Here is a 23301-nt window from a genome sequence, read left to right on the forward strand (position 1 = left end):
AGCTAAATTGGCCCGAAAAACGGGCCAAAATAGACACTCCGAATCATTTTGGTATTAGATATCTCCAAAAAGGTTGAAATTTCAGCAGTACATCAATTGCTGTAATGTTCTTTGCTCTACAAGTTTTATTATAAATCTGTAATATATTTGAAAAAAATACTTGTGTTGATAGGCAACTCTTAAATATTTAGATTTGTACAAAACAGGTGACTTGGCAGAAAGCAATTAAATCGAAATGAATTACTTATAGCTTGGCGAAGATTGTAGTAAAGTTAATATTTGTTTAAATCTTGAAATAAAGCATTGTTTACATTAAAATAATTTTTATCATTGTGATCTTGTTCCATTTACAATTTTGCTATACATTAAAACATACACTCTGCACGAATATCTTTCTAAATAATAAATTACGGTTAAAACTTTTTGCATTATTGTAATCCCTGACAAATAATTGTAGGATATTTTTTGGAAATATAGGGTGATGTTTTGGAAATATAAGGTGATGTTTTGGAAATATAGGGTGATGTTTTGGAAATATAAGGTGATGTTTTGGAAATATAAGGTGATGTTTTGGAAATATAGGGTGATGTTTTGGAAATATAAGGTGATGTTTTGGAAATATAAGATGATGTTTTGGAAATATATGGTGATCTTTTGGAAATATAGGGTGCAAGGTGATTTTAAAATAGCGACGCTATCGCCATCTCTCGCTTTTGCTTTAAAACTATTATTGGCAGTGCTACCGCTCACTTATCATGAAATCGGGGAATGCAACCCTCCTGGTGTTTCGAGAAAAGATAGGTCTATAATGGACGAGGGTCTAATTTTCCAAAAGATCACCCTATATTTCCTAAAGATAACCCTATATATTCAAAAGATCACCCTATATATTCAAAAGATCACCCTATATTTCCAAAACATCACCCTATATTTCCAAAACATCACCCTATATTTCCAAAACATCACCCTATATTTCCAAAACATCACCCTATATTTCCAAAACATCACCCTATATTTCCAAACCATCACCCTATATTTCCAAAACATCACCCTTTATTTCCAAAACATCACCCTATAATTCCAAAACATCACCCTATATTTCAACTTAATTTTGACCAGGATGGCGTGCCATAAAAACGAATGGCGGGAACCGCTAGCCGCCCGACATTAAAAAAGAATGTGGTGTAGCGTCTCTATCGCCGCGCACTGACCGGAGCGACACACCGAAGACGTTCTTAAGCGAAAACGGAAAAGCACCGCGGAAGTTGGAAGCCGGTCACAGTTAACACGTGCTACTAACGAGTCTTGCCAACGTGGCAACCGAAGACCCGCAATACAGTCCCGTGACGGATCAGTCTTGTACCACCCGACGCCCCGAGCCGAAACAAGGTGGTTCCATGAAACCTGCCAAGAGTCCGTAACCAGAACCGAAAACCGTGTTTTAAGGTAGCTTTTGGTGCGAGGCAAAAAAACCATCGGCCGCGCAGGATGGTCGATAGCCGCTACTGTGGCACATTTGTCCGCCATCTCGTTCCCTGGGATACCGGAATGAGCCAGACACCACAATAGTTTAACACGCCCGGGGTAACCGTGACAGAGGCTCCGGAAACGTAGCACTTGAGGGTCAGGGCCGTCCCCCAAAATCATAGCCAAGGCCGATTGGGAGTCGGAGCATACGACAATATTCCCGAGACCTTCACTGCGAGCGAAAGCCACCGCTTGATTAATGGCAAAGAGCTCCACCGTGGTAATCGGGTGGCAAAGTTATTATCTATCACACTAGATGGCGACCCCTTCTCTGTAAACGCTATATATATATAAATATATATTTTGTCTATACGTGGAATTTGAACTCTGTTGTTTTTCTTTTGTATTTTTTTAGTAGACAATAAAACTGTGCGAGGAAAGAGCTTCTCTCTTTCCATAATAATATTTTATCGTTTCATTTTCGGTTTAGTTACAGTTACAATTAATTTCCAATAGGTTATGGGCCTAGGATGCTTTTAATTGCGTTATTAAAATTAGTTTTCGTATGAACGTGGGTGTGGTGTGGTCTGGTAAACAATAGATATTGTGAACGCACAAATCTGAAACTAAACAAAGGAAAATGGCTGATACGACGAAGGTACAGTTTGCGAAGTTGAATAGCTCAAACTACCAAGTTTGGAAATTTAAAATGGAAATGTTTCTAATAAAAGAAGATATCTGGCATGTGATTTCTGACAACCCACCGGAACCTTTAACAGCTATTTGGAGAAAACAGGATAATAAAGCGAGGGCGACGATAGGATTACTGGTTGAAGATAATCAATTGATGTATATTCGAGATAAAACGTCGGCGCTTGACGTTTGGACATCGCTCAAAGATTACCACGAGAAGAGCACTCTTTGTAGCAAGGTATTCCTGTTGAAAAGACTTTGTCGTAGTCAATTGACTGAATAGGGAAATATGGAAGAACATCTCGAAATAATGCTGGATCTCGTCGATCGCTTGGAAGGCTTGGGTGAACATTTAAAAGATAATTTGGTTGTAGCTTCATTGCTATGCAGTCTAAAGGAAAGTTATGAAATCCTAATAATAGCATTAGAGACCAGAGATGAAGACGAATTAATTTTGGAACTGGTGAAAGGAAAGCTAATTGATGAATTTAAACGAAGAGAGGGATTAACTGGCAAAACCGAATACAGTGAAAAACAAACTGCATTTAAAACGGTTAGAAATGACATAAAAACCGCTGCCTCTAGACTGAAAGGACGATACTGGGAATGTGGAAAGGTAGGCCATTCTAAGAAAAATTGTTGGAGATTACAAAGAAATGAGCGAAAACCACATGATTCAGGGACACAGCATGCTAGCCTTGTCAAACGGTCAATTGAAACAAAAGATGAGTTCACATTGTTCAAAGTTACTAGCCAGCCCAGTGGTAACGCTTGGTACATTGATTCCGGCGCTACGTGTCATATGACAAATGACAAATAATTTTTTACACAACTGGACGAAACTTTTAAAGATAACGTTTACACAGCGGATGGCGGAGCTCTTGAGGCTACAGGAAAAGGTAACGGTAAACTACGTTGTGTTCTCAAGAACGGTACAGAAACTACAGCGGAAGTCCAAGACGTTTTATACGTACCGCAGCTAACTGGTAGTTTATTATCCGTGCGAAAATTAGTGAAAAATGGGCTAAAAATAATTTTTGTTGGAGAGAATTGCAAGTTTATTCAACTGGATTTAAAAATTATCGCAACCGCAACTTGCGATGGAGATTTATACAAATTAGATCAACCAATAGAAGCTGTCTAGACGTGCAATGCGACAATGAAGACTCGCATTCATTTTTGGCATCGAAGAATGGGACACCGTGACCCAGATGCTGTTACGCAACTCGTTAAAAACAGCTTGGAAATGGGATAAAATTATCAAATTGTGGGGAGTCAAGTATATGCGAAACCTGTTTAGAGGGAAAGATGGCTCGTATGCCATTTCCGGCATCAAGGTCGAAATCCGAATTAATATTAGATCTGATCCACACGGATTTATGCGGACCGATGCAAACAGTCCCTCCAAGCGGTAAGAAGTACATTCTTACTGTAATTGACGATCACAGTCGATACACCATCGTGTCACTTCTCAAGACGAAAGATGAAGTTGCTGAGCATATTCGAAGTTTCGTGCGACTTTGCGAAACAAAATATTCTCGCAAGCCGAAGAAATTCCGTTCCGATCGAGGCGGAGAGTATGTCAATAGAGAAGTAAAGACGTTTCTAAAGAAAGAAGGAATTGAATGGGAATTAACTGCCCCATACACGCCACAACAAAATGGCGTGGCTGAACGAAAGAACCGCACTTTAACTGAAATGGCGCGATGCATGCTTACAGCTTGGATTAATAATATGTTACATATTATTAATCCAAGCTTACAGATGGAAAGCTTCCAAATCGCTATTGGGGCGAAGCTGTAATCACCGCCTGCTACTTACAAAATCGGTTGCCTAGCAGAACGATCCAGAAAACGCCTTATGAACACTGGTATGGTAAAGCACCTGGACTAAGTCATATTCGAACCTTCGGTTGCGTAGCCTTCGCTCACATTCCTGATGAAAAACGTCGGAAACTCGACGGCAAAGCGAACAAATTAACTTTCGTTGGTTACGAGGATGGCTCAAAGGCTTACAGATTAGTTGACACGCAGACCAATCTCATCACAATAAATAGAGATATCAAGTTCGTGGAAAAATACTGTTGTTCAGAACAAACTAAACGTGACAAAGAAGAGTGCTGGTTACTTTTAAAGAATGAGGTGAAAGATCAAAAGGAGCTAGCAAGCGACCATGAAACCGAAAGCATCGATACGAGTTAGTCGGAAGATGACGCTGTAAGGAACCAAGACAAAAGCAGCTCTGCAAGGGTGAACAAAGGGAAGCCCCCGACTCGATTAATTGAAACCATGATTGCATGCAAGATTGATTCAACAACCGATGACCCCTGCAGTATCGATGAAGCTATATCTGGTCCTAAACAGGCAGAATGGAAGGCAGCAATGACTGAGGAACTCAAGTCCCTAGAAGCTACCAAGACATGGACTCTTACGGAACTACCACCCAACAAGAAGGCCATCGGGTGTAAATGGTTGTTCAAAACCAAAAGAGATGCGAAAGGAAAGATCAGTCGGTAGAGGGCTCGTCTAGTCGCACAAGGATTTTCTCAAAAATTTGGATCAGATTATGATGAAGTATTCGCGCCTGTTGGTAAACAAGCAACTTTTCGCGCGCTACTCACCGTTGCTGGACATAGAAAGTTGAAAGTACGTCACTACGACATCAAAACAGCATTTCTTAATGGTAAACTAGAAGAGGAACTTTATATGAAACAACCACCGGGGTTCGCTTCAAAAGAAACCGAGCATTTAGTCTGTAAATTACACAGAAGCATTTATGGTTTGAAACAATCAGCTCGTGTTTGGAATGAAGAATTGTACGATGTTCTCGAAAAAAACGGGTTTAGGAGAGGGACTGCTGACAAATGTCTGTACACCAAGAAAGTTGAAAATGAATGGTGTTACGTGTTCGTGTACGTAGACGACATTATTGCAGTCGGTTCAGACAAATTCATAGATAATTTTTCTAGCTTGTTGACGGAACATTTTTCAATAACAGATCTCGGAGAACTTCAATTATACTTAGGTCAAGAAATAAAACGCGATGCAGATGGACAATTTATCATTCACCCGTCCGGATACATTTCACGCATTCTCAAACGCTTTGGGATGCAAGACGCAAAACCCACGAAAACACCAATAGATACCGGATATATTAAAAAAAACAGAAGAAAAAGGTGAAAATATGCCTAATAATGATATGTACCGCCAAGCCATCGGCTGCTTACTATATGTAGCTACCTGCACTCGTCCCGACATTGCAGCTGCAGTATCGATTTTAAGTCGAAATATTTCTGATCCAATGCAAATGGATTGGATTGCGGTAAAGCGTGTCTTACGATATTTAAAAGGAACTCAGGATCTGAAACTGAAACTGGGATCTGAGACAACCCAAGGAAATACACTAACCGGATTCGCAGATGCGGACTGGGCCGGAGATGTAAATGACCGAAAATCAAATTCTGGATTGATTTTTCAATGGCTGGGCGGAACTATAAGTTGGGCAAGCCGTAAACAAACGATTGTCGCTCTCATCAACTGAACCGGAGTATGTGGCACTCGCTGAAACGTGTCGTGAAGCACTTTGGCTTAAAAGGTTGCTCGAAGACGATTTACAACAAGAAGTGTTACAAATCAAGATATTTGAGGACAATCAAAGTTGTCTAAAAATGATCAAAAACGATGGTGTAACTCAGCGAACGAAGCATATAGATACGCGACATCATTTTGTTAAAGATTTAAAAAAAGGTATTTGATTTCGAATATTGTCCAACGGAAACAATGCTGGCAGATTTGTTAACCAAACCACTGGAAAAACTAAAGACGCAAGAATTAACATCGTTGATTGGACTATGTAAATAGACATCGAACGGGAACTTATATATATATATTGTCTATACGTGGAATTTGAACTCTGTTGTTTTTCTTTTGTATTTTTTTAGTAGAAAATAAAACTGTGCGAGGATGGAGCTTCTCTCTTTCCATAATAATATTTTCTCGTTTCATCTTCGGTTTAGTTACAGTTACAATTAATTTCCAATAATAATAAACCAAAAACAATAAACAAAACCAAAAAAAAACCAAAAGTACCTATTGTTAAAAATAGTTGGAATGGGGGATAAATGGTTCCACATTGGGTTAGGTGCACCGCTTTTATCGGGGACGTGTTGATTAATTGTGAATTGAATCATGGACACTGTATCTCTAACCGGACGGGAAAAGCTGTAGCTTCCACCATACAAAATCACCTGCCGCCGCCACCGTCTCTCTGTAAAGGGGGGGGAGGTTCAAGAATTTTTAAAGTTTCGGGGCTGTCAAGGTCATATAATTCGTCACGTGGTCGAAAAAACGTTCTTTATCGTTTGAATACGACACCTGGTGAAATAAATTCAAATTATTCTGAAAATTATGGGAAATCGAATTTTCCCAAGAGTTCTTTGAAATTTTTTCAGAAAGATCGTCTGCTTAGGAATAGTTTTTTTTTAAATCGTTCCTGCATTATCTTCGTAATTTAAAGGGTTATTTAATGATAATGAAAAAGTTGAATACTTTAAACAGGTAAGCAATTTATTCCTAAACTATTCTTTATAGTTTTCGTACCTAAAATTATACAAAATATTAAATTTTTATAGTTAAAGTTGAAATTTAAGCCAAGGTGGTAATGTGAGGAATAGAAATCTCTTATACATATTTCAAATATGGAAAACCAAAACAAGTAAGTTGCATTTACAGTGTAAACAGAGTCTATAGTGGATAGACTGTGGTGTAAATATAGTTACCGTTGCTATTGCTATGTAGTTTTTAATATGACAATGTTTTTATTTGTAGATTAGTGGTTACGCTGAATGACTTATTAGTGGCGTTGGAAACCTTAAATTGCATCTCAAGATTTATTAATTGTTTACATTTATTCGTTAATTCATTTAAGGTGTCTTCGTTATTTTTTTCTAGGGTTGAAGACTTCTCTTTAAGCTCCTTATTTTCAAATATCAACTGGTTAATCAGAGCATCCTTTTCATTAATAATTGATGAGTAATGGTATTTTATTATACACAAATGTTCACAGTGGCTGATGGTAAACTCATTCTTCATGCTCATTTGTGGTACTGGTAACGTACTTTCCTCGTTGTTAATAACAACATCTGCTCTTAGCAACAACGTTTCATCCGGAGGAAGAACCAGATAGTTATAACCTAACCGTACTGTGAATAAAAACAAGGTAAAAATGTTATAATTTATTATAAATAAATAATTATAAGTTAATTTCCAACCTTTGAAAGGCTTTGACTCCAGCTGGGTTGAAATGGTATCTGCAGATTTTGCTAGTTGCTGAAGGAATCCAGTTTCAAAATTTGCTTTTGAACTTGTGCATGGTTAGAAATCATGAGGAGCTGATTGAATCCTACTAATCCATTCCTCTTTCAAAGTCTTGTCCCTTGGAAACAAATGAAAGCTAGCTTTACTCTTGTAGCTGTTTTTCCCACAACCGATAACACAACATCTTGTTCCTCCCCTTTTGGGAGTTTCTGAAGAACTGTAAATAATATACTATCATTAAAAATTGAACATTCAATAAAATAAGCGAAATTATTTATTATAAATTACCTGTTTTGTCTCTCGATCTCGTTTGAAAATCGTATTTTACACCTAAACTTATTAAGCCTTACCGATAACTTAAGTAGCAGACGATTTATACAGTCCTAGCTAAGCAGACAGAAATCGCGAAAATGTTGATACCCATAATACCTAGCGAATCCCCAGTAGATGGCGCATTTCAAACGATAAAGAAATAAGGTTTATATTCTTTCGAATGACCTTGACGGCCCTGGAAATCGAGTACGGCCGACTATTTCAGCTAATACGAAGTAGGCCGCAAACGGACAGTGAGGGGGTACCTCTTTTATGCTGCTTTTCCCGTCCGGTTAGAGATACAGTGTCCATGATTGAATTCTTCGTGACCCAGGTCACGGCCCACTGCGCATGCGCTCGCGTTCTCTCGCCCCATAGCGGCCCGCTCAATCAGCCCAAAATAGAGAATGCCATTTGTGGCCGCTACGTAGGCTGGAGCGCTATAATCTGACCCCTCTTTAACATTGAATCCTACGGAGATATGTGGTTTTTTGATTTATTATGAAAAAGATTAAGAATTAATAGGCATTTTCAAGGAAATGAAAGGTAAATCAACTCTTTTTATACGTTTTAATCACTTTTTCAAAATTTTTACGTTTGTTTTTCCCGCCGAAAATAATATTTTAAAATCACCAGATGTCAGATGCTCTCGCTACTGAGTCAGCTGTTACAGTTGACAACACGTCCATGAAAAAGACTGCCGGGATAATCACAATTAACGCTTGTAGCTAAGCCAATAGCAAATATTTTAATAACTGGGAAATGGAAAGTAAGTTATTATTTAAATATTTACAATCCATAATGTGGAGAAGTTTAAACAAAGTTATTATTTATCTGTTTCCAGGAATGACTGCCGTAAATGTTGTATTGGACTTTTCACATTTGGAGAAACCAAAAATGTCTATTTATTTTTGGAGAAACTTTATCGTTTGAGGCTTAAAACTAAGTTCTTTAAGTTTCTCGTATCAGCCTGAAATTTAACCGTGTTATATTATCAACTAAAGGTGGAATTATTTTGTCACAGATAAATTTTGCAGAAGTTGGAAGCATGAGTGTCATTGCAATCACACTGTAAAAGAGGACATTTAGAAAGCTTCGGCAAATTGTTACAAATTTCTCGTAAATATGGAATCGCTCCCTCTATGAAGGTCAAAACAATTGAGATAATCAAACAAACTTCTGCTTTGGATATTTTAAACCACCTCTGTCTGATAGTTAAATTAAATCAAGGAGCGGAGAGTAGTAAATCCCAATTCGAAATTTGATTTGTTTAATCAATAAATCTAATATTTGTTTGAATTTGGTTACTTGATTTTAAGAGGCAAGAAAATGACTAAACATTATTTACATTTTTGAGGGACTACTAATTTTTAATTTCAGGTCAGTATATCCCACCCCCAAGGGTCTAGAGACGCCAGTGCATTTATAACCAAATTGTTTACAGGTTCTTTGAAAATGTCAAGCCCCACAATTGTCTGTTAGAGATGAATTCTGTACCTTTATCTGTGTCACTAAAGTGTAAACTGCATACTACACTTGATGCTGATGTGTCATTTATTTTGTAATTATCACGTGATGTGATATGATTTTCAGCCATCTTTCTCACAGAATTTCATCACTTTTTTAGATTTGCAATAAGGAACGCAAAAGCATTTTAATCTTGTTAAGTAAGGGTAACTAAATTGTTGAATAAAAATTACTTAATTTCTAATTACCTGTAAACTGTATTATTACATTTCAATAGTTTGTATAATCTAGTGAATCCATTGACTTATTGATAAATGAAATTCGAAACCATATAAATATATGTTGGAACTTATTCTTAAAAGGGTTTCAAACAATGTAAATCTTAGAACATGTTTATAATAAAAATGAACAAATTCCACCTAAATAAACATTTTATTTTCTTTAGAAGATAATGAAAATTATATAGTTATATCAGAAATGCATGTATTTCTGGTTATATGTTTGGAAAAATGGCTACAAGACAAGGTAAAAGTTGTAAATAAAACTAACTAGGGTTAACTTTCTTGCTAAACAATTTGAAAAAAAAACTGAATTATAACCTAATTTTTTAAGTTATAAATGGAAATATAACTTTCAATTACAAAATAAAAATGAAAAAAATTAGCTTTAAGAATATTTAGGTACTTTTTAGCAGCATGTACTCATCAGTTGTTGAGTTTCCCACCATAGAGTATGATGTTAAATCGGTTGTAACAAGTTGGCAAGCCAAAATATACCTCTCCTCGGAAGAATTGTCCCTAGTGGTATTAATTTCTCGAGATAACCCTTAAAGATATATCTCCGCAATTTAGAGTTATTTGTTAAAAATATTAACCCATTTCTATCCCGCCCGGTATAAAATTTTAATTATAATTAAAATAATTGAGACGAAACGACCAATTTTAATTTATTCAGAATATCATAAGTTAAGTAGTTACAACAGTAAGTTAGACGTACTATAACAATGCACAATTGAATTAAACCCTTTTACAGAACAAGTTTATCAGTTAAATATAATACGAAGCAAATTTTAATGAAAGAAATATCTACAGAGGCTTTTTGGAATTACTCGCTTACGAAATACTTGCCGCATCTTTAACGCTCATTTTATTTCAACACTCGCCCTTGATGAAGATACCGTAGATATCTGGTAGTGGACGACTCGTTCACTTCCTGTTGACGTTGTGACGCATACCACATGAAAAAGACCAATGCCGTCCAATTTCCAATATCATATAATGACTCGCACACCCAAGAAATCATTGACTGCGTTAGAAATCGTAGATATCCAAATATCCACACCAAATGTATTTACAAGAAGCAAAAACCTTACCATCAACAAAGCACAGAGAGCCACTTGACTAACCGCCAGCTCTTAAAGCAATTAACGTTAAATTATCTCCTTTGAATTAACAGAACTATATATAGGTCGTTAAGAAAGTGGACCACCCACAGGGTCTACCCTTTAACCCTCTAATCTCGGCTGACTGCGCTAAAACAAGATTTAACCTTTAAAAAATACCAGATTAGGCCTTCATAAATTCATTAATAAAAAAAGACTTTATTACCTATTATGCTTACGATGCCTGTCTTAATTTCAGTGAATCTAAGCAGCTATCGGTGGTTCTGTGGTAGAGCGCTCGACTGCCAAGCCGAATGGTCTGGGTTCGAAACCTGGGTGGCGCATTTGTTTTTAATCAATAGAGAAACGCTAAATTAGAATTTCTTCGATGCAATAATTTCAATTTCAATTCTATTTCAATTAAACCAAAATTTCCTACTCTATTAAATACGCTTCCGATAAAGCTGAAGGTCTAATTTTCAATAAGGCGTAACAAGTGTCGGTGGTTCTGTGGTAGAACGTCCGCCTGTTAATCAGGAGGTCTCGGGTTCAAATCCCGCCCGATGCGATCGCAAATTGATACTAAGACGAATACCGTGTACAACTGGTGGAAACCCTGCCATTGGACGTTGAGAGGTAGCATTACACTCAGCACTCGGTCCGTCCCAAAGTCATTAAGAAGAAGTTGGAGAGAAAACGCCCATATAAACACAACAGACTCAACATGCACAACCATCAGAACACAAACACAACAAATTCAACACTCACAACCTACGCATAAACATTACAAAAACGTAATACACCAAACCGTCACGACGGTGAGCGAAAAAACACCATCCAAACCAAACCGCAAATGCATCCGTTAACGCTCACCGTCACACGGTGGTTTTGCCAACCCTTTGAGAAACTGCGTACGCAGTGATTACACTTTGCACCGAAAATGCGAACGCGTTCGCAGTCCTGACAGACAGACAGACCCACCCACAGACCCACAGACAGACACGGTCGTTGTATAACCCCTCCTAGGGGACTTTGTCCCCTCGGAGAGGTAAAAAGACGCGTTTTTAGGGTTGGGACGAAGCGCTCCCGGCGGACGACGATGACACTAATCGCTAAACTTTTGATTCGCGCCAATACATGGATTTGAAATTCTTTGAGCGGGCCGCTATGGGGCGAGAGAACGCGAGCGCATGCGCAGTGGGCCGTGCCCAGGTTTAGCTCGAAATATTTAAATCCAATAATGCTCATACGCATCCTTTTGACAAAACAAAACGAAATGAAAGTATTAATATTTCGCCTACCTTAATTCATGAAACAATACATATTTTGTAGTAATAGAATAATTTCCTTTGGGATTAAGGAGTGATTGTTTTTGGCGGTTAACGTGCATATTTTCCTGGATATATTGACCGTTAGTTATGAAATTTTCCCCGGGTAATTTCACCGCTACCAAAGAACTCGTGACGAACCAAAATAAAATGGTGTGAAACAAAACTACACAATATTGCTAATCTAATATTTCTAAAATATGACGTAATCGGAAAGAATGGCCTTGATGTCTGCATTACGAAAATTTATAGATCTCCCGCGCCTCTTTCGAGTGGGGGCCGTCATCTTCCTTTCTTTCATTTTTTAATTATCTCTTTGATTTGGTATTTTTAATGATAACAACCAATATCTTACATATACTTAAGGTAACATTCGTGAAGAGTGTATATTTTTAAGTATACCAAAATAATAAATGGAACACGTTCACAATAAAACAATATTAATTTATTGTAAACAATGGTTTCTTTCAAGATTTTAACAAAAATTAACTTAACTTCAATCTTCGCCAAACGACAAAGATTAAAAGTAATAAATTTCGATTTAATTGCTTTCTACGAATCACCTGTTTTGTACAAATTAAAATATTTTAGATGTGCCTATTAACAGAAGTATTTTTTAATTATAAAAAAATCTGTGGAGGAAAGAAAATTTCAACAATTGATGAACTGCTGAAATTTCAACCTTTTTGGAGATATCTAATACAAAAATGATTTCGAGTCTATTAACAAGTTTTAAAGCCAGTGCACGGGCGGCTCTATCTTTGCCACCTGTATCATGAAAGTTCCACTTTTATTAGTGGTTACCATGCGTATAGCCGATTCTTCGAAAAACGCGACTTTACTGGAGAGCGTGGTGCAACCTATTTATGGAAAAGAAAGCTAAAATTTAAAATAGCCAAAATGATAACGTCGTCAGAGAGCCAGTGTAGAGTATTATAGTTAGACGACTTATAATTTATTTAGTGGAATTTAATCTTAATTATATATCCCATGTAAAAATATTGTTTATAAATGTTGGAATTTATGTTATTGACCAAATTACAAACGATCCAATCAACGCCTTTCTTATTTCGTCGCTAGCGACATCTATTGAAACCAGAGCTACTTTACGTCCAGCCCATAGAGTAGGTCTCCTAAGTCCTAACATCGTTTTTGTGTAATGTCCGTTTCGACATGTTCATGTGGAAATCTTTTTAGGTGAGTCTTTAATAGGGTTGTATTTATTAGTTCATACAAAGCGCGTAAAGACAACTAACTCTTTTGTCTCTTCTAAAAGGTTTGCAAACACATACGGACTGTTCCTCCGCTGGTTCTAGTTCTACAGGTCTGTGTTTCGTTCGGCCATTGTCGCCCTGTCGGCAATCTGGGAGAAAGACGCTCGCGACGCGATACAAACGGGAGAGCTACGCTTATGTTCGCCATCAGACCTGAGCGCCTCCTTCTATCTAATCACTAGCCTAATGTTACAATCTTTTTACGGCGGGTGATATACTTTTTTCCGTATTCAGAGGCCAGTCGTGCGTATCAAAGAATAACTTCTAATAAAAACTGTGTTATCCGCGGGTGACGCAAGATTCGCGAAAAAAGGGAAAAAAATAATTTGCCTATTTAATCGCCTTCACGCCGTGCTTTATCGGAGTTCAAAGTGTTAGCGACAGCTTTTCATCAGCGAAATCAACATCATGATCCTTCACTTGGCTGGCGAGGCTCATAAGAAGCGCTTAAAGACGACTGCTAACTCTATTGTCTCTTCTAATAGGTCTGTAAATTGTATTATTTTTAGTTTGTATAGGGTATACAGAGTGTCTCAATTAGCTCGATCAGGCCATTTTTCTCAAAATGTATTTATGCTAGGGTTCTGAAATTATCAGGGTTTATTTGTTAGGTATGGAAGGTTTTGCTTACTAAATTTCACTAAAATCGAACGATTGTGTGCCGTTTTGGAAAATTTATTTTTTCACCGGTAGGTGTCACGCAAAATGTTCCAATAGAAAAGTTGTAGAGCATAGTCTAAAGTGTAAAAATAATTTGGTTCGGTTGAAAAAGACCTATTTTTCACTGAGTTTGGAGGTCGGGGGAAAAACTATATGCACAACCAAGTGCCGCGGATTAAAAGTAGTTAGCGGCGATTTGCCAGCCTCTTCTATCCAACCCCTCTTAAACACTTTAAAAAATAATAGGCAGTCTTATAATTTTGGATAAGATTGACTTTTAAATTCCGTTCCTCTTTCAATCCATATTATTGCTATACCTCTACACCGTGTGCAAGTTTCAACTCTATAATTTAAACGGGGGGTGCTACATCCCCCCTTTTCTGATTTTGAGCGTTGATTTACATAAAAAATTGATTTCTATTTAAAATACGTATTTATCTTACTTTTAATGGTGTGCCGGGCTATGGCGCTCTAGAAAAATTAGGGGCCCTTGTGCGCCACTTAAACCGCATTTCCGCAGACGTTCGTTTTTGCAGAGCACGTGACTTACTTATCGAAGCCATGTATGGCCAGAAGTAACTAATAAGTGTGACACTTACTTATCGAAGTCGTGTTTGGCTAGAAGTAAAAAATAAGTGTGACACTTACTTATCGAAGTCGTGTTTGGCTAGAAGTAACTAATAAGTGTGACACTTACTTATCGAAGTCGTGTTTGGCTAGAAGTAACAAATAAGTTTGACCATAGACAGTATATATCCCTAAGGGGACGAGAATACGCTCTGATTTTTAGACCCCCACCACAGTCGCTTTGCGGCCAGCTGCAAGAGTTCGTGTGTGAATAAAGACGGCCGTACTTTAAAAACGGGAACTTTCAAGGTCATTTGAAGCGCTTAGAAGCTTACCTGTTTCCCCCCCTCTTTCAATAACAGAGCGTCAGTGAGAGAAACAGCGACGTTAATGCAGTGGAAGGTAGGCGATTTCTCGTCCCCTTAGGGATATATACTGTCTATGGTTTGACACTTACTTACCGAAGTCGTGTTTGGCTAGAAGTAAAAAATAAGTGTGACACTTACTTGTCGAAGCCGTGTACGGCCAGAAGTAACTTATAAGTGTGACACTTACTTATCGAAGTCGTGTTTGGCTAGAACTAACAAATAAGTGTGACACTTACTTATCGAAGCCGTGTTTGTATCAGTTGACAAAAAAAATCCAATATGACCATAGTGCGTACGCGGGTTGTGGGGGCCCGCGAATTTGCCAGAAATCTCGCTTTAAATTAAAATTCATAATGCAATCGAAAACGTAGTTCAGAAATGATCAGAACTAACTAAAAATATATGTCTTAATTTAAAAAAGGTATATACATTGAAATTCCAAAATCTCAAAAATCACTGAAATGGGCAAATTCCCCACTTCTGGGGCTCCGATCTCACAAATGTAATCAATGCCGGCGAGGGCGAGATATTTCCAATCGATTGACGTCGGTGGCGGACACAGTACGTGAAACTATTACACACAAATTCGTAGGGATTGTGTTTAAAAACGCGGTGGGAGAATATAAGACACCGTTAGCCTCATCTGTTTAGTTATTTTTGTACTTAGGTTTTTTCTTTGAATTTTAAAATTATTATTGTTTATTTTGCCCCAGTGTAGAACCGGAAACCCGACAACGAAATGTCCCTAACTAAGGCCTAGTTTTAAGGTCCTTTCCTACCATTCTCCTAATCACGCACTACTACTTCAAAGCTTATCACACGGCTTATACCAACCCAAGGGTCGAGCATAGATGGATTTTTCGGAATTTTCCTTGGATTTGCGGATTTGTAATTTTAGGAGGATTTCTCGGTTTTTAATTGAATTTGCGGATTTGTAATTTTAGGAGGATTTCTCGGTTTTTAATTGAATTTGCGTGTCTTTCCTTAGATATGTATATTTTTATAAAATCTATCTGTATTTGCTGGTTTTGTAAGTTAGTTTGAGAATTTTGTGGATTATGTCTTTAAATTTTGTTATTTGTTAAAATCCAGATTCTTTTTGAAATACGAAATCACTGGCGAATTTTTGTCTGAGTGTATATTGGAATCCAGCAGCTTGGAATCCAGATCATCGACAGCCTTCCAGAGACAGGGTGCCCACCAATGAGTTCCACCACCACCCCCAAATAGGAGAGAGTAAGTAACTGTCAAACCTTATAGTTTATCAGTAGAATTGCATAACTGTGGTGCAATACGCATCTCAACATTCTACAACCTGTGACCTCGCAACAATTGCCCTGAGCTCCGCCTGCTTGCCAGCCCTTTAATTGGCATCTTCCTCAAGCAAATAGTCTTAAATTCATTTAAAATGAACGTCCTTGATTCGTCTGATGTTAGTCAACAATATGTAATTTCAATCATCACTTTCAGATAGGGTGACCACCGAATCCGTTTTTACGAAACATTTCGTGATTGCTAATATAGGAATTTAATTTTTTCAGGCTTTTCTAAAAGTGGTCTTCATCGAAAACCAACGCAACAAATCCTTCCATTCGAAGCAGCGAGACAAGTTCATCAACCAAAAGAGACTTCGCGCAGAACTTAAAACTTGAATCTGGCAAAATGAGCAGCCGAGAATTGAAGAAACACAAATGCACTGAGTGCGTCTATGCCACCAACATAAAGGGAAATTTTATTGCTCACAAAAGAAAACATACCGACGAGAAACCAGTTCAATGTGATAAGTGTCGTAAAGTATTTACACAAAAGAGCCATTTGATAGTTCATAAAAAAACTCACACGGGCGAGAAACCATTTCAATGTGACCAGTGTAGTTACGCATGTTCACACAAGAGCCATATGATTTTGCACAAAAGAACTCACACGGGCGAAAAACCATTTAAATGTGACCAGTGTAGTTACGCATGTTCCCAAAAGAGCTATTTGATTTGGCACAAAAGAACTCACACGGGCGAAAAACCATTTCAATGTGACCAGTGTAGTTACGCATGTTCCCAAAAGAGGTATTTGAATTTTCATAAAAGAACACACATGGGCGAGAAACCATTTCAGTGTGACCAGTGTAGTTACGCATGTTCACAAAAGAGCCGTTTGATTGTGCACAAAAGAACTCACACGGGCGAAAAACCATTTCAATGTGACCAGTGCAGTTACACGTGTTCCGAAAAGGGCTATTTGATTTTCCATAAAAGAACTCACACGGGCGAGAAACCATTCCAGTGTGACCAGTGTAGTTACGCATGTTCACGAAAGAGCCGTTTGATTGTGCACAAAAGAACTCACACGGGCGAAAAACCATTTAAATGTGACCAGTGTAGTTACGCATGTTCACAAAAGAGCCGTTTGATTTTCCATAAAAGAACTCACACGGGCGAGAAACCATTTCAATGTGACCAGTGTAGTTTCGCATGTTCCCAAAGGAGCTCTTTGATTTGCCATAAAAGAACTCACACGGGTGAGAAAACCTTTCAATGTGACCAGTGTATCTACGCATTTTCCCATAAGAGCTCTTTGATTTTCCACAAAAGAACTCACACAGGTGAGAAACCCTTTAAATGTGACCAGTGTAGTTACGCATGTTCACGAAAGAACTATTTGATTTCCCACAAAAGAACTCACACGGGCGAGAAACCATTTCAATGTGACCAGTGTGAATACACATCTGCACAAAAATCCACTTTGATTTCCCACAAAAGAAGTCACACGGGCGAGAAACCATCTAGATGTCCAAAGCGTGGATACCGGGCCAGATACGAGATAAAATTATCTCACCGCGAAAAAGTGCGTCACGCTCAGAGGTCAAGGTGCCCAAATTGCGACCAGACCTTCGCCACGAAAAGAACCCTCCGAGCTCACCTTCGAATTCATGATCTTCCAGGAAACCAAATGGGCGCTTCGACCAGTCACGACCCAGATCCACGACACAGAATACCTTCACGACCACGGCTGATTGAGAGCCTTTGTCGTCAATGGGGAGTTAGGTCTTGCTCGGTGCAGCTACGACGCGTTACAAATGAACAAATTCAATCTTCCTTCGATATATGGGACTCCGCCCATATCGTTAAATCTGAAGTTCCAGACCCTGACGCCGACCCAACCACGACCATACCCATTAAGAATGAATTCTTGGTCCTTAGCCCTGATAACCTCTCAATCGATTGCAGCGACATCAAAGAAGAGCCCTTTATATATCGGCCAAATGGGGATAACAGCCAGGGTGTCTCATTGAACACGAACACTCTCGTCAAGGTCGAATACAGTTCCGAAGAACAAAACTTCTGAATTTTAGAACCAAACTTACGAAGCACGTATATTTCTTATTTTTTCTAACTAATTAAGACTCATTCCACGACGTGTTGGCTTTTTCAGACATGGTCCATTAATTGGTTTTTGCAAATTATTTTATAATTTATACAAAATTCAAATTTAGCCAATCCTATAAATACGGTTAATGTGGGTTCATCCAAAAGGCATAGAGATCCCAAATAGCGAAAATTTTCCGATCGAACGGAGCATTTTCTCAGATCTATTTATCTAGAGTTCGGAAATAGTCGGGTTAAAGATATTTACAAGGGAAAGTTTTAATTTCTTAAAGAAAAAATATTTTGTAGTTCTCTGAGAATAATTTTGTACCATCAGACAAGTTGTAGAGCGTACTTTCGAACCTGGAAAATGCTCAATTTTCAATTTCATATTACGTCCTGAACAAAAACCAGTACTTACTACCTAAAATACATGTATCTATCGCAAGCCCCTTAATATATATCCTGTATCTTCAAATTTATTTTACCTGGTTCCTCAATTCGGAAAATTTTCGGATAAATTTACCTCATTTCATTTTTCTGAAAAGTTTACTACTTTATTCAGTATTCAAATGTAATCCAAGTTGTTAATATTTGAGAATAAATATATTTATTTATACACGAAACTTTACTTCGAACGAAATAAAACGATTAAATTAACGATATTTAGACGAAACATTTTTGCGTAGCCCTGGAGATTTTGATTCGTTTTTTTCTGCGCAGGCGGAGAGACAAAGTTAGTTGCATTTCATTTCGCAATTTACAGGGTGTCTCAGAGAAGTTGGGCACAAATTTTACTTAATTGAACCGTATCCGAGTAATTGGCCGTCACAAATTGACCTCCAAAACGTCGAAAAACGTGCAAATGTGCAGTTTCTATTATTCCTTGGACCCAATTGTTTATTTCACTATGTTTTTCGACAGTCAAACACAAAATAAACTATTTACAGGTTTAATTTACTAAACTTGTTCTAATAGTTTTTTGGACGGGTACGAGACTCCAATTTACAATAAATGTAGTGGCCTCAATAATTAAATTCAAATTTCGAATCATAAACCTGATATGCAATTGTGTAGTTCACGATTGGAGAATATTCCGATATGCACCTTATGTATGGACTCGTTCATGGAAATGCGCTGGAAGCCCGGCGCTTGTATCAGGAGCACTTTCCTCAAAGACAGCTTCCAAATCGAAAAACTGGAAACATACAACCCACGGGACCTGCTACTGCAGAAAGAGACGTTCCAGAAGACGTGGAGGAACAAATACTTACTATCCTACGACAAGTACGAGGCAAGTTGGACATCAATTGCGAGTCGTTCATGAACTTGTCTGACATAACCGTCGAGGACAACCGCACCACCCATTTCATTTACAAAAGGTTCAATCTTTTAATGAGTCTAATTATCCAAGACTAGTCGATTTTTTGTTAGTAGTTTTAGGAGCAGACTAACGACGTCAATTCGTTAAGTACGCTCTTAGTTCCTGACGTGGCTTATTTTCCCTGACGTAATGTTCAATTTACATAATGAGTGGCGCCACGGTCATAAAATCCGCAAGCGACTACCGTTTGGTCACATCAAGTGCAGCTTAGTCTCAACGTCTGGTGGGGAATTGTTGGCGACCATTTTATTGGACCTTAGTTTCAACCACCAAGAGTAACTAGTGAGTCGTACTTCACCTTTTTACATGTACTTTACCAGAGCTACTTGAAGACGTACCGCTAGCAGTAAGACAACGAATGTAGTTTATGCACGCCGGAGTATCCTCACATTTCAGCCTTCAGGTTAGAGTTCATCTTATACAGAGTTTCCTCAGAGGTGGATAGGTCGATGCGGAACTGTTGAATGCCCAGTCAGATCTCCTGTTTCGAACCCATGCGATTTCTATCTTTAGGGCCATATCAAGGACTTGGTATACAAGACTAAAGTTCGAGACGCGGAAGACTTACGTCAACGCTTAATTGAAGCCTGTGACATACGAAACACGGCAGAAATCCGTTGTCGGGTTTGAGAATCTATCGGAACACGTGTCCAAGCTTGCGTACACGCCAAAGTGGCCATTTTGAACAACTTTTGTAAATTCAAAGATCAATTATCATGTTGTTAGGTAACAGTACATGTAAACTCTGTGAAACCCAGTGCCGGATTACTAGGCATAGGCCTATGGGCTCCCACCACCTACTGATCATTATTCTCGTGACACAAGCTTAGCTTCGGGACAATGCGAGATTTTCGTTTTAATACTTTTCTTACATACGCCCCCCCACCCCCATAGCGCTAAATATTTTATTTTTTTTTATGCTTAGGGCCCCACCTTCAATAAATCTGGTACTGGAAAAACCATAACACAAAATGGAATTTTTAACTGTGTTCCTTGGCAATTTAAATCACCTGGTCATTATTTTAAATCTTAACGATAGCATACTTCTAGATGCGAACGCTAAATAAATTTTGCTAGTAGAAATTTTAGTTCACTTAACTCATACGACGTTTTTACTCCTTGTTATTCAAAGAACACGAATTTCTACCCATACCCAACTTTTAGTTCTGGGGTCATCTTGAATAATTAGTAACCAAGACTGAAGTTAGCAACATAATTGACCCATTTTTGATCGCTGTGTAACTATTCGCGTCCGAAACGGGTCTTCATGACGCAAAAGTACCGAACCGTAAAAGGGATCTAATTACGTCTAGCATCTGCTTAAGTTTCTAACTTGCTATAGCTTCCCCAGCAGAGGTGGGAAAACATTGTGAGTGTTCATTTTTGAAAATCCTCCCGAAACGAGTGAGCACTTCAAATACGAAGATCAGTTGATCTTTTTCAGCGAGAAAGAGAAATTGAGCCAGCTCAGGGTGATCGCCGATTATTTCGCTCAGTCAGTGATTTTTCACGGCGCGGTGAGCGAGATCGGCCGATCGAGGCGCTAGCCTGCTCAATTTTATGCGCCGCTTCCCCTAGCGGCGGGATAATTCGTTCACTAGAGAGCGCTAACGGTGGGCTGAGTGAGATCGCGCCGAGAGAAGCGCTAGTTTTTAGTTCCACATCTATATGTATATATAGAGTGGGACTATTGTTTTCGTTAGAATGTTGTGAAGTGTCGGCGTCGGCGTCGTCGTCGTCGTCGTCCACATTTGCAACATCTTCCATATCTTTTGAACGGGGTGACATAACCCCACCGTTTTTTCTAAGAATGCTTAATATGGTTGCCACTATCTGCACAACCAAGTTTCACGGGTTAAATTTTGTTAGCGGCGCTTTGCCAGCCCCTTCTATCCGACCCCCCTTAGGCACTTCTAAAAAAATACGCAGTCTTGCAATTTTGGTTACGATTGACTTTTAAATTTCGTTTAAGTTTTAATCTATATAACCGCTATACCTCTACAATGTGCGCACGTTTCAGCTCTGTCGTGGAAACAGGGGGTGCAAAAGCCCCCCTTTTCCGATTGTGAGCGTTGATTTACGCACGCTGATTATTACCCAACTGAGTGACTTAAAAATTTAATTTTTTTTTAAATTACGTATTTACTTTAGCTCTTACGGTTTGCTAGGTTTCGGTGCCCTAGGGAAATTAGGGGCCCTTGGGCGCCGCATAAACCACATTCCCGCTGACGTTCGTTTTCGCCTTACGCAGAGTGCGTGATTTACGTATCGAAGACGCGTATGGCCAGAAGAAATAAATAAGTGTGACACTTAGAGTGCGTGATTTACGTATCGAAGCCACGTATGGCCAGAAGTAACAAATAAGTGTGACACTTACTTATCGAAGCCGCGCATGGACAGAAGTAACAAATAAGTGTGACACTTACTTATCGAAGCCGCGTATGGCCAGAAGTAACAAATAAGTGGGACACTCTATTCGGGTGCGATTTGAGGTATAACTTTGAAACTGAATGTAGTTATTAGGATGGTCATTGCGGATATTTTACCAGACTTAATTTTAATTTAACCTAGGCTTAGCTTGTTTTGGCCTAATTTTAACGCTATTCGCGTGCGATTTGAGGTATAACTTTGAAACTGAATGTAGTTATTAGGATGGTCATTGCGGATATTTTACCAGACTTAATTTTAATTTAACCAAGCCTTAAATTTTTCTGGCCCAATTTTAACGCTATTCGCGTGCGATTTGAGATATAACTTTGAAACTGGATGTAGTTATTAGGATGGTCATTGCGGATATTTTACCAGACTTAATTTTAATTTAACCAAGGCTTAGCTTGTTTTGGCCCAATTTTAACGCTATAGCGTTATTAATAGATTAGTTCCTAGCGGATTTGAGATACTGAACCCAAACTTAGAATACAGATAACGAAGCTTACGTCTGACGCTATGCTTAACCCTTATGCCAAGGCTTAGAGAAAAATTTATAATCTTCGTTGGATTTGAAGTATGGGGGCTTAAACTTTGCATATACTTAAAGGTGGTTACGTTTGGCACTATGCTTAACCATATTAACACGCGTCAAGGCTTATAGATCCTACACGAATTTTCTTCGTAGTTTGGACTGGATTTGAGATACGGGGCTCAAACTTTTAATACAGTTAAGAGGCTGAAGTTTGACCCTGTGCTTAACTCCTTTAACCCACGCCAAGGGTTAGTGACCGTATGCGAATTTTCTTCGTAGTTCCTATTGGATTTGAGATGCGGAGCTCAAACTTACAATACAGATAAAGAAGCTTACGTCTAACGTTATGCATAAGCCTTTTAACACGCGCCAAGGCTTAGAGAATAATTAATTAATTCATCCATGTGGAACTAATATTACGGCCTTGGCCGACTTGTTTAACATTGGAATTTCTCATCCCACTGAACGACGGGGTAGACTGTTTCTCGGAATTCGCTCAAAGCGCTGTGAGAAAAAAAGTTTCATTTCTTATAAATTATTTCATAAAAAAGTGCATTGAATAAAAAAATCGACAATAAAATATTATTTGTATATTTTATTTCGGAAAAAAACTATCCCGTCGCTCAGTGCGTTGAGAAATTCCAATGTTAAAAAACTAGCGCTTCTCTCGGCGCGATCTCACTCAGCCCGCCGTCAGCGCTTTCTAGTGAACGAATTATCCGGCCGCTGGAGGACGTGGGGCTTCAAGTCTTAGCAGCGAG

At 38.4% G+C, this 23301-nt stretch overlaps 1 protein-coding gene and 1 pseudogene across 6 annotated transcripts in view; both read left to right on the forward strand.

Moving 5' to 3' along the window:
- Positions 1–5343: 5343 nt before the first annotated feature.
- LOC149951345 (uncharacterized) lies at positions 5344–5700 on the forward strand (annotated as a pseudogene).
- A 7759-nt stretch (positions 5701–13459) lies between these two features.
- The window catches only part of LOC149951346 (uncharacterized), a 468892-nt gene continuing 459050 nt past the window's right edge, over positions 13460–23301 (forward strand). Inside the window, exons 1-2 of one of the 6 annotated variants that reach the window (XM_090167985.1) lie at positions 13460–13722; positions 16374–18538. In XM_090167985.1, the coding sequence (XP_090024111.1) occupies positions 16495–18174 (1680 nt within the window). In that variant the 5' untranslated portion in view covers positions 13460–13722; positions 16374–16494 and the 3' untranslated portion in view covers positions 18175–18538. Of the gene's footprint in view, positions 13723–15934; positions 16073–16201; positions 16308–16373; positions 18539–23301 lie in introns of those variants that run through there. The other 5 variants (XM_090167986.1, XM_090167984.1, XM_090167983.1 and 2 more) reach the window with 5 other exon arrangements.

This window comes from Leiobunum rupestre, chromosome 3 (genome assembly GCF_980474605.1).
Source record: "Leiobunum rupestre chromosome 3, qqLeiRupe1.1.hap1, whole genome shotgun sequence".
NCBI classification, from domain to species: Eukaryota; Metazoa; Arthropoda; class Arachnida; order Opiliones; family Sclerosomatidae; genus Leiobunum; species Leiobunum rupestre.